Source organism: Trichosurus vulpecula, chromosome 3, assembly GCF_011100635.1.
Source record: "Trichosurus vulpecula isolate mTriVul1 chromosome 3, mTriVul1.pri, whole genome shotgun sequence".
Classification (NCBI taxonomy): domain Eukaryota; kingdom Metazoa; phylum Chordata; class Mammalia; order Diprotodontia; family Phalangeridae; genus Trichosurus; species Trichosurus vulpecula.
The window spans coordinates 385,440,418-385,452,836 of record NC_050575.1 but is presented as its reverse complement, the minus strand read 5'-3'; the positions used below and the strand labels follow the sequence as shown (position 1 = coordinate 385,452,836).

Here is a 12,419-nt window from a genome sequence, read left to right as displayed (position 1 = left end):
TCGTGTTTGCCTCAGTTTCCTCATCTGTAAAATAAGCTGGAGAAGGAAATGGCAAACTCCTCCAGTGTCTGTTCCAAGAAAACCCCAAATGAGGTCACAAAGATTTGGACACGCTTAAAATGACTGGATAACAAACAACTTCCTGGTTTTTAGAGACAATTTAATCTGGTCCCCTCATTTTACAGATGAGAAAACAGACCTAGAGAAGGTATCGTGTCCAAAGATGCCCAGCTGGTTTGTCACAGAGTTGGAAACAAAGGCCAGTTGTCCTCTTATCTGTGTCAGTAATTACTGTTTTTAAAAAGAAGATACATTTTTAAAATTATTACTAAATATGTGTTTCAACAAAAAGTGATTTAGCATATAAGAAAATTATATTTGCTGTATAACACTTTTAGAATACAGTGATTAGCTACAGAAGAACAAAATAAAAAAGTTTTTTCATGTTTAATTTAATAAGCAACAAGCTTTCATTTCACGTGGAAAAATGACAGAACCCAACAAATGTTCCTAATTGCTGGCCAGGAAAAAGAGAGTAAGACTGCTAAAGACTAGTCAGGAGTCTCGAGGTCCATTTGTTTTACAAAGGGAGTTTCTGTCAGCTGACCCAGAGTGACTAACTCTAAGAATTTTAATGGAGAGTCCTCATTTTTCAAGTATAAAAATGGCAGTCATCTGTACAGCTGCAAAGAGCCGCATATTGGTCAGGTAGCTTTTCCTACCTCTGACTTTGTTGGTAAGAGTGGAAAAAGCAGCAGAAACCTTAAGGACTTTGAAAATTCTAGGGGAGAAAGTGTGGGATTTTTGCACCTGCAAGCGACCAGATGTACCTGAAATTAAAAGTCTAAGATAAAAGGAAATGTGTTTCTGTCTCTGAAGATACCATTGCATGTATAAGGATGTGAGAGTGTGGTTTTTATTTTTGAATATATCATACATAATCATGTGGGAGTTTTAAAAATTTCTAATATTCTTCCAGTTGATTATGTTTTGTGTATGTGCCAGCAGAGAATAAAAATAGACTCCTATGATGTGAGCAAGAAGGCTGTAGTTTGGTTTTTCACAACATGATCTGAAAATGCATTTCTGCTGCAAAGATCTTCTACTGTGGCTCATATTTCTTGAGAGCACTTGTGTTCAATTAGACAAAGACAAATAGGAGCTACAGGGATGGTAGAAGTGGCAAAACTAGCTCCAGAGCTACAGCAGTCTCTTAGCTTGAGAGTCAGAGATGTCCATCCATTCGGGGGGCGGGGGCAGGGAATTAGATGTGCAGTGGCTCACTGCCCTCCTGGTCCGCCATCTTGGGGCCCCTGCCTCTGGGTTTTGTGTGGTAGGCCCCTGCTCTGGGCTCACAATTCCTAACAGCAGAAAGCAGGGTAGCTTCCTATCCCTCTTAGGTGTTGGTAGTTCTTTTAATCCTTGCTCTGAGTACAAATTAAGTACCCTTGTTGCATATAGTTAATAAAAGTTCTGCTCATCTAAAGCTTTACTTTTCCTTATACCTCAAAGGGAAATTATTATGTCTCTTCCATTGTTGGCTGCCCCAGCCTATTTCTATCTATCAGAAGAAATTAACATCTGTGTTGAACTCATTCACTTTCTCATCCCTAATTCTTTTATTTTCCAACTTTTTTCCTAAAAAGGCTGGACCTTTTTACCAATGGTCACTTTTAGAAAACAGGCTTAAACATATATATGTATGTGTGTGTACATATGTATGTATATACACATGTGTGTATGTATATACATACATACACACTAACCTAGGTGATAGAAAATCACTATCTTCCATATATCTTCAGACATGGCTAGTATGAGAATTTGTTTTTCTGAACTAGATATGTACTGAGGGATAAATATATACTGAGGGGAAGGGGTGTGTGTGTGTGTGTGTGCGCGCGTGCGCGTGTTGTTCGGGCAAGGAGGAGGGACTTGTGGGAGGGAAAGGTTAATAAAAAGGAGAAAATATAAACAAAAACAGAATCATGGCTTTTGGTTGACCCTCCCTCCACATATCTTTGCATAGTGTCAGCTCTTGATTGGCTCCTGAGGAGTGACTTAGGTACATAAAATATCCACAGATTTGCTCTGCCTGAATAAGCCCTGGAGCCCTGGGTCCTGCAGTGACTTAAGGCTTCAGTGTGATCAGGTGAGGAAGCCCCGCCAGACATAATGCCTTGTAATAATGCCTCAGTAAACACTGAGGAAAGATGTGTTTGTGACCACTGTTTACATGGGTAACATTTCTTAGAATGCTAGAGTTTGTGAATGAATTCTTGTTTGCAGAAGGGGGAAAAGTACAGTAGTGAAGGTCATCAAACCTCAGTCACAACTTACAAAGGAAAATGTATGTGGAGGAGGGGAGATTATTGACATTTAATTGAGACTTTTCCTCTTAGCATCCCTTGAATCTTTCATTTGGCTTTGTATTTTGTGTACTTTCTCCTCTGCCTGCAGGAGTTATCAGAGGCTCATAAGATTAGAGCTAGGGAGTACTAGGGACCAAAAATACTAATTAGGAGTTCTATCTAAGCCCCTTTCTTTTATTGGAGAGGTGATCTGCCCCAAAACTAGTGCTAGGCCTAGGCCCTTGCAGCCAGGAAAAATGGCCCAGCATTCTCATTTGAGGTTGCTGGCTATCCTATACATAGTGTTCCAAATGAGCCTTGACTGGAAACTTGGCATCACTTCCTAAGCTCTTCCAGGAACTTCTAGGACAGCCCCGAGGTCTCAGTTGTGGTTTATACCTTGCCTTCCTTTTTGTCATGTAGAGGCATGTAGGGAATTCAGGGTGGCAGCTGATATATGTGATGTGGCTTTGGGAAGTATAGTAATTCTTTGCATTTTTTTCTCCTTCTAAATCCAAATTTTTCAGCTACTATTGTAAGACCCCAAACCCAATATCCATAAGCTGTAAAATGAGCTTATATTTACCAATTACAGCACGAAGGGCCGTCACTCCAAGTGGTTGAGGAGAATGGGCATAGCTTTAGAATCTGAACTGTTAGTTTGGAAGAGACTCAAATAGATTATTCTCAAGGACTGCACCATTCTCCCACCCCCCAGGCTCTAAACCTCGCTTGTCATCTTTGATTCATCTCTATCTCTCTCTCTCTCATCTCTCTCTGTCTCTGTCACTGTGTCTCTCTCTCTTTCTCTGTCTCTCTGTCTCTCTTCCCCTCTTTCGCTCCCTCCACATCCAAACTGTTGCCAGATCCTCTCAATTCTGCCTTTGCATAACCCCCTTTATTTCCTCTGACACAGGCCACCATCACCTCATGCTTGGCCGGCTGCAGTCCTCCTCTGCTCAGCCTCCCTGCTCAATCTCTCCCCATTCCAGGCCTTCCTCCCCTGAAGCTGTCATTTTCCTAAAAGTCAAGGCTGACCATGTTACCCTCATATTCAGTCAAATCCAGTGGCTCCCTTTCACCTCCAGTGGCCAATATAAAGTGCTCTGACTCATGAAGTTCTTCATAACCTGGTCCCTTCCTGCCTTTCCAGTCTTCTCAAACCACACTCACCTCCATGCATTCTGGGATCTGGGGATGATGGCCTCCTGGCAGTTCCCCAAAAAGACCTTCCATCTCCCAGCTCTGTGCATTTTCACTGCCTGCTCCCAGGCCTGGAATCAGCTTCCTCTTCATTTCTTTCTCTGGCTTCCTTCAAGGCTCAGCCAAAATCCCATTTTCCTTGAAGAAGAGTTTCCTGGTCCTCCTTAATGCTAGTGTTTTTCTTCTGAGGTTACCTCCAATTTATCCTGTAAACATCTTACTTGAGCATAGTAGTTTGCAAGGTGTCTCCTCATTAGATTGTGACTACCTTGGGGTTAGCACAGTGCCTGGTACATAGTAGATACTTAATAAATGTCTGTTGGTTTGCCCTTGAGCCTTTCAGTAGCACCTTTCATGGCTGCTTTCTTAGCTGTTGTATTGTTGAAACCTCAAAAGATATCTTGGGATTTACTGGCTGGATTTCTTTTTTAAGGACCATACCTTAAACCTAAATCTCTCTGATTCTCACTGATTGACCTGCAGTAGGTCCCAACCCTAGCCTACCTTGGTCATTGTTTGGGTTCTGATGTAAATTGTAAATTTGTAAATCTGTAAATCTGATATACATTGCAGCTGTTTGTGTTTTGGCCAGAAACCCTGAGGGTCTTCCCCTTCCAGATTGAATTTTTTGATTAGGTAAAAGAGGCCATTTTTTGCCTCCTTTCTTACCTAGCCTTGACTATTGAATGGGTGTTGCCTCAGACAAACTGAGACCTGAGAAAGACCTTAGCATGAGAAGGCTAGGTCTCCCACTGTATCCGGGCCATCTCCAGTGGTCCTGATTTATGTCTTGCTACTGGACCCAGATGGCTCTGGAGGAGAGGGTGACGCTGGTGACTGCACAGCCCTGCCTCACTTCAATCCAATTCATCTGCAAGTCGTGACATCACTTTCCTGATGTCATGGTCGTCTTGGACAACCAACACCAGCAAGCCTGAAGCCAATAGCTGTTCTCTCCTCAGACCTGTTGTAGTGTAGCTCACATTGTGTTTATGCCTATCAGACTTCAATACTATACATGTCACGAGATAGAGTGGGAAAAGTCCAAAGACCTGAGCTTGAAACTCAACTCCTTAATGGGATGTTGGGAAATTAAGTTCCTTGATCTCCTAGAGCTTCTGTTTCTTCAATCTGCATCACACCCACAACCTGCTAAGTGAGGCAATGGTATAGAAATCCCTTTTAGTCAAAAAGTGCCATAGAAATGTTTTCATTGTTTTGTAAACACATGTTAAACCAAACCAAACTAATCACTTAAATGGAATTAGTACTTAGCCTATATGTCATGATGAGTTACTAAAAGGTAGATTCCTTCTGCCAAAGGTGATTATATCCCACTTATAGATGAAGGGGTTTTGCTAGCTGCAGGAGATGAATATAATCACCTCCAAATAACCATCTAAAAACACATTTATTTTCCTTAAGGACTGTGATTTTGAAATTCACATTTGAATGTATCAGTTTTACTAGGAGTCCATAGTCCTACATACTAAGCATGAGAATCCACGTTGTGAGGGTCTAACTCCAGAAAGTGGTCTAGCTTCTGTGTTCTTGCCTCAGAATCATTTAAGATGCTGTTTTTAAAACTATTTACTGATAAGAATGAGTAACCCCATAAATTAGCATATGCACAGATCTCTGTGGCTCTCAATTATCTGCAGACTGATTATCCATAGAGAGGGTTGGGAGACAATGAGGAGTCAAGGTTGACACGCTTAGGTTTAGAGCCCTGGCCTCTGGGAGGACGATGGCACCTTTGAAGTTAAGGAGAGGGCTGGTTTGTGGCGGGGTAGACCGCACAAAGAAGTTCTATGGGAAATCCAATGTCAGTCAGTGCAGCTAGTTAACAAATACCTTACCTCCCTTCTTGAAGGCTTATACTTAAACCACTGGGAGCTTCACACAATAGAAGGTTGAATTGGGTTTTGAGATTACAAATCCATGATGTGGTAAAATTTGTAGAGGTATTTTAGAATAGTAATAGCTCCAAGACTGGTTTATAATTTGCAAAACACCTTTTGCAACAACCCTTCCAAATTGATTGCACAAACATCCTCCCATTCTATAAGATGAGGAAAATGCACCTCTGTGAGATAAAGACTTGCTTGTATTACATGGCCAGTGGGCCATGTAATCTGCTCAAAATCCAGTGCTTTTGTCTCTCTACTCCACTATCTTTCAGTTGCCGCAGGTTTTTGCTATGAATCTTTTTCCCTAGTGACAGACTTAAGAACTCAGTTTACTTACTTGTCAAATAGAAGGGATTGAATTGGGTGAACTTTAAGGTTCAATTTTAAACCTTGTGATCCCTTTTGGAGTTAACCAGGAAAAGTTGAAACTGTTTTAAATTTTTCAGATCACTGAGGAGATGATGGAAAGAATCCCGATCTTAAAGAATCTTCATTTCCGAGAGAAGAAAGCAGGGAAAGACATCACCTTACAGAAGGAACACTTGGCACATTTGAAAACCAGCCACAGGCGAGCACCCCTCCAGAACACTGGCCAGATAGTCAGACCTCCAGACATGGCCCATTCTTCCCATCGGGACACTGAGCAAGTAACTTTAAAAACAGAATCCTCCAGTGTCACCACTGTTTATGTGGGTAACATTCCTCAAGGTGCTAGAGTGAGCGATCTGAAGAGAACTCTTAGGGACTACAATGCCATGCCTTTGAGGCTGAATTGGCAAGGAGCACAGGGCAGGGCTTTCCTTGATTATGAGGACCAGGCCACTGCTGAGACTGTCATCTCTTCTTTAAAAGGCTTAAGCTTTGGTGGGAATACTTTATGGGTCAACTTAGCTAGGAAGCAAAAGTGATCAGATGGTCCCTGGTAAAGGGGAAAGCATGCCCTTTCTCATTGTTTTGTAAAGGTTCTTCAGACATTTAAATAGTTTTCCTCATTTGATGGTCAGTGGCATTGGAGGACTGTATCTGAATCCCAGGGCCAGAGTACTCTGTGACTCAATTTCTGTCCTTGGAGAGATCACATTACTACTTGGTACTTCATACCTAAGTTTCTCAAGTAATAAATATGAGAAGGTTTGCATGTCCCAGGGGATTATAGGACTTTAATTAATGCCTACCGTTTTTCTGATGACTGGAAAATAAAGTATGAAAATCGCTATCTGATTGTCCATTTAAGGAGATTGAAAACCATTCTTCCTTCACTCAAGAGAAGAAAATTCACCTTAAATCTGAATATCAAAAAAGCATTTAGGGGGTTTCTGGGAAGCCAAGATGCTGAAACAAATGGTGTTAAATCCCCAAATTTGCAGCAGCTGTCCTTGGGCAATCCTAGAAAGACCATGAATGAACTGGGAGGATGAACAGACAGACTCAGCATAAGCAAAGCTAAATTGGATCTTTGCTGTGATGTTGCTGGTATTTGCATCGAAACTGGCCAGATCTACCAATTCTTTATCTGAACCATCTTGATAGCCCCCCAGTCTTCCAATGCAGGCCTGATGTCAGCCAGAGAGCTAAACTTAGGTGTGCAATTAAACAGGGAAGTTGAGTCTTTATAGGGATATAGGGCTTCAAATAATAGATTGTGAAAAAATAATAACAACAGAACCCTTCACATGCACATGCTTGCTTAATACCTCATGGTATTTTCTGTCCAGTTCCCTGTTCCTGAAAAACAAGCTGGATTTTGGCTGAACTGTACTTTCTAAACAGAAGCACTTTTGCAATTGATCCTGGGCAGAAAGTCAAAATAAGCATCTACAGGGACATTTTATTATTATTTTTAAATGTATATGAGTTGGAAAGGTTTTTTCAGCCAGAGGGGATTGCTAAGTGTATTTTAAGTAGATTATTATGCCTCCAGAGGGTCAGGCCTTTCATACAGCATTGAATAAACATTCTCAAACCTATCAAGTTTTCCCTAAGGGGGAAAAAAAAAACTTTCTTAAGAAGTATTTTGTCTCCATTTTTATAATAAACGTAAAGAAGATATTTTGGAAAGAAAATTTGTCCTCAAATTATTTTCCTCATTGAATATTGAGTTCTTTTCCTGGTTTTCCTGGATAAAATGAAGGGGGATAAATCTCTCCGTTGAAGGGTCAGGTTCTGGTGTCCTTTTAAAGAGGGTAGATGTAGCAGTTTACATGACCACTGCCTCATGATCACAAAGTGCATTCACATTTCCTGTTTCATCTGTACAAGAAGAATCCCTATGAAATTAGGAAGGCAGAAGTGATTATGTCCCTTTTGAGGCCCAGAAAGTTGATGTAACTCATCCACACTGGGTGATGGTCAAGCGGTGGCTTGCTCTTAAAGCTCCAAGACTCCAAGCCTTACACTTTCCCCATTACACAAACTCCATTCAAAGAAGTTTAGTCATGTAAACAAGGTCTTCAGAGCTTTCTCATTCCATTAAGATGATCCTGGGTTCTCTGGAGCATTTCCAACTGTAGCCTCAAGTAGCTGACGTCCATCCAGGTGGAAAGCTACGCGTCTGGACTTGGCAACAGACTTTGTTTGCTTTCTAGGAGTCAGCCTAGCCAACTATAGAGAGACCAGTCTCCACTAAGCTGTGTTTCTCCTTTGTTTTTAAATAGTACCATGACATCAGGGAAGTAATGACATGACTTTCAGTTGCCTTTGGTTTGAGCAAGGGAGGGCTGTGCAAGGTTACCAGCCTCACCTTCTCCTCCAGAGCCACCTGGGTCTAGTGGCCCGATATTCACCGGAATGACTGGAGATGGCCCAGGATGCACCTGAGGACCTTGGCACTTTTAGGCTAGGGCCTTTTCATGTACTCACTTAGAGTGAAGTTAACGCCCATTCAGCGAATAGGCCTCTAAGAAATGAGTCAAGGGATGGCCCCTTTGATTAGAAAAAAAGATTAAAAAAAATCAAGCTGGGAGGGGAAGACCCTCAGGGTTGCGGTTCCAAAGAGAAACAGTTGCCATCGACCTTCACTCTAAGGCCTGTCCTCTAGGAGCTTGGTGGTATGGTGGGTAGATGCTGGGCCTGGATTCAGGAAGATGATTTCAAATCTAACCTCCTACACTGATGGGGCCAGTCAGTTCACCTCTGTCAGCCTCAGTCTCCTTATCTGTAAAATAACCATAATAAAAGCACCTACCTCCCAGACTTGTTGTGAGTACCAAATGAGATAATGTACAAACAGCACTTTATGAACTTTCAGGCACTATATAAATGCTAGTTATTATCATCAGTATTTTTATTCGTATTGTCTACACCCTGGGGTACCTAGTTTTAATTTAATGTTATGCTTTAGACTTAAATAAAAAGCACATTTTCCCCCAACCCGATTGCTCTGTAACTGGTATGATAAAACAATAAGGAAGAGAATCACAGCTTTGCCACTCCTGGAAATAAATGCCATTTTGAGCCTTCCCTCTGGTAGCAGAGGCAGATCGCACCCTTGGCTCACAAGCCCAAGCCTCGGGTCCCTTGCTACCGGGTAGCCCCCTCCAACTCCACAGCAGAAGAGCAGCCAACATGAAGCAAATGTTTGTAAGCACACATTAGAAAATTCAGTAGAGCAAAGTCACTCCCTAGCATAAGTCCCAGGGTAATTTGAGCAGATCCTTGTTTTAGGAAAATAGTGGTAACCACAGTTTTTGCATTATAACCAGCTGGCATTCACATAGCAGTGACTCAGAAACTGATGTGGATTTTTTTTTCTCTTAGTTTACTGCCTTGCCTACAACAAAAAAAAAGAGGCTTTAGTAAAAGTTAGGCTTTTATGCTCAGTACGTAGGACCCCTATTAAGTGATTTTTTTTAAAAAGTAAAAGCATGATTTAATAGAATATTTGACAAAGTGTTTTCATTTATGTGGTCTCATTTAACTTCCCATCAACCCTGTGTGCAGGGCAAGGTGATCACATCCCTCTTTTAAACGTGAGGAATCTTAGGCCCAAAGTGATAGAAGTTACTGTCTCAAGGCCACACAGGTACGTGGCAGCAGAGCTGAGACCTGAACCCAGATCTTTGTCCTTGGTCTTATCTACACTTCTCTGCCACATTCCCTGAGAATAGATGCCACCAAAATGGTGACATGTTAAAAGGAGAAGAGACTCAATGGAACTGGTTTTAAAATCTTCCCCCCCCACTCCCTTTGAGAATCTTCTGTAAGAAACATTTCTATATCTGCTTGCCTCTACCCACATCTGTTGTCATGCCGTGACTTCTTCTGCTTATTTCCACCAAAGAGAATCTGTTAGTGAGTGTGACTGGCACATAGTAAGTGCTTAATAAATGTAGACTGGATTAAATAGTATGGTAGCAGGTATTGTAGACTGGGAATCAGTAGACCTGGATTGGAATTCTGGTTCTGACACTTAGGGAAAAGTCACTTCTTTGTTTGAGCCCTGGATTCCTCATCTGTAAAACAGACATAGTAGTTCATAGGGTTTTAGTAAGAACCATGATTTGTAAACCTAATAATAATAGCTAGTATCTGTGTAGCGCTTTAAAATAATATATCTCATTTCATCCTTGCAACAACCCTGGGAGGCAGGTGCTATTGTTATCACCCCCATTTTACAATTAGGAAACTGAGATAAATGGAGGTTAAATGACTCATCCAGGGTCACACAGTTGGTAAGTGTCCAAGGCTGGATCTGAACTCCAGTGCCTTGTATCCTTCCACACCTACTACCTAATTGGGAGCACATAAAGGAAAGTCAATAGCAGCATGGATGGAAAGGCCTGGAGGTCCTCCAAGTTTCTTTGCAGACCAGGTGGCAGTGCCCAGGGGCTTGGAGGGCATAGCTGCAGGGCAAACGGCAAAAGTCCCAGTGGTCCTTAGGACGCAGCGGACAATAAGATCTGGTGGCCCTCCATCTTACCAGCAGGAGAGCATTCATCATTTAACACTAAATATCGCCTTATTATTTCTCCATTAAATACAAAACAGACTATTTGCACGTTGTTGTTTGTCCTTGGCTTTCAAAGACGACCAATGATGTCATGAGGGTGATGTCCTGTGAAATTAGATTTAAGTGAGGCAGCGTGCACAAAGCATCAGCTTCACTCTCTCCTCCAGAGTCATCGAAGTCCAGTGGCAAGACAAAAGTCAACAACTGGAGATGGCCTGGGATGCAGTGGATGACATTGGTATCTTCAGTGTCTAACAAAGCTCTAAGCACTCCACAATGCCTGCTTCCCCTGACGTCACAGGCTTTGCAACAAGTTGTTGGAATCTACCCATTCTGCTGAGGGATGTCCTCACATGCTTGAGACAGACACCCCCCAATTCATCGACAAGTTTGAGGCCCATTGGTTACCCTCAACCTGGTTTAGCCTGTCTGCTGAGCTGGCTTACTGGGGTGTGGCTGCTATGCATGCTGCAGCTTCTTGGAACCACAGATGAGACTTGGGTGAATCAGATGGACCAAAGGTAGATGAGCAGTCCTGAAAAGGGCTCAGCAGCCTTTACACTAAAGGTGCTGGTCTTCCTTAACACCCCAAATGCCAGTACAAAATCTTACACTGGCATTCCCCAAGGAGAGAGTTGGGCCATGAAGACATTGCTACGAATGCTATAGTTCATCTTTCTTCATAAGAAATTTGATTATTTATTGCATATAATTTTGTTACAGGACACTGTCAATATGTGTTGTTAATCTTTAATGTAGTTCTTCTGACCCTGGGTCGAAGGTTATGTATATCCTTCTCTTTCCTCTCTTACCAACCTCCCTTTAACGATACCCCCTTTTCTATCCTGTTCTAACATCTTCCTCACAAAAACTCTGGCAGGAGGGTATCTCAAGGGTACAAGGGAGTCCCAAATTTCTTGGTGCTTAAGCTTTATTTAATAGCTTAAAAATGCACCAAAACTTTTGGAATGCTGTTTACAGATGAGGAAACTGAGGCTAAGAGGTTAAGAGACTTGCCCATGGCCACCTAGTACTCTTTTCACTGTGTCAAGATTTCTTTCAAGATTGCTTCTGTGCCCCCACATTTGAACTGTCAAGGTAAGGATGGCATCCTGAGATGTTGTTTACCACCCTTTGGATTGCATGACTTGTTTCTTCTTGTGTTCCTTTAAGAATTTTTCCTAGTATGTAACAGAAAACAGGTATACGATTACCTTGAGGACCAAATAAGCAAATATTGCTTTTTCATTTTGTGTAGAAGTTTCTATTCTAGCTTTAGGACTGTTGGCTAGATTTCCAGAGGGGTGCTGTACATAAATAGACAACTTTGACAGCTGTATTAACTCACTTGGGCCATCAGGGGGTGCTAGAAAACAAGCTAATATGGAGCCCAGACCACTTCAACCTTTTTTTTTAATACTGGCAATGTTGTAAATTTTTCTGAGATGTACCTGGTAGGAGGTTGAGGGAGGGCAAAGATGAGGGGTTTCCCAATACCATATGGATAAAATTGTTGTTATTGTGGTGTATGAGTGTATTGGGGGAGGGGAGGTCTAGAGGAAGAAATACCACTGATAGAAAGGATAGAGGAAGGGAAAAAAAGATTCTTGAAAAAAAATTTTACTGTAGTGCTTTAGGGGATGGGGGGTGGTGCAGATTGCTCAAATGCTCTCTTGCAATGCCTGTTTTTTTCCCACCTCTGTGCTTTTGCTTATACTTTCTCTTCCCTACCCTCTCCATGACTATCTGTCAAAATATCACTTAGCTGAAGTACTATATATTCCATGAAGCCTTCCTGGATCTCCCCAGCCTGATGTAACTTCTCTTTCCTCTGAACCCCATAGCACTTTGTCCCTCTTAACACATCTTACATCTTATATAGCTATTTGTATACTCACCCAGTCCTGTATTTCATCCCTTTCTGCAGTGCTTAGCACAGTTCCTTTGTCTTTATAAGTAAATCATAAAAGGCACTTCGGATTATTTAAAACACTTGCTCTATCACAA

At 41.8% G+C, this 12,419-nt stretch overlaps 1 protein-coding gene across 3 annotated transcripts in view; it reads left to right on the top strand.

Annotated features, from left to right (window-relative positions):
• MTHFSD (methenyltetrahydrofolate synthetase domain containing) overlaps positions 1-6,680 on the top strand; it is a 48,142-nt gene extending 41,462 nt beyond the window's left edge. For 2 of the 3 annotated variants that reach the window (XM_036752824.1, XM_036752825.1), the window contains one exon: positions 5,911-6,407. In XM_036752824.1, coding sequence (XP_036608719.1) covers positions 5,911-6,372 — 462 coding nt within the window. In that variant the 3' untranslated portion in view covers positions 6,373-6,407. Of the gene's footprint in view, positions 1-5,910 lie in introns of all 3 variants that reach the window. The other variant, XM_036752823.1, reaches the window with a different exon arrangement.
• Positions 6,681-12,419: the final 5,739 nt, after the last annotated feature.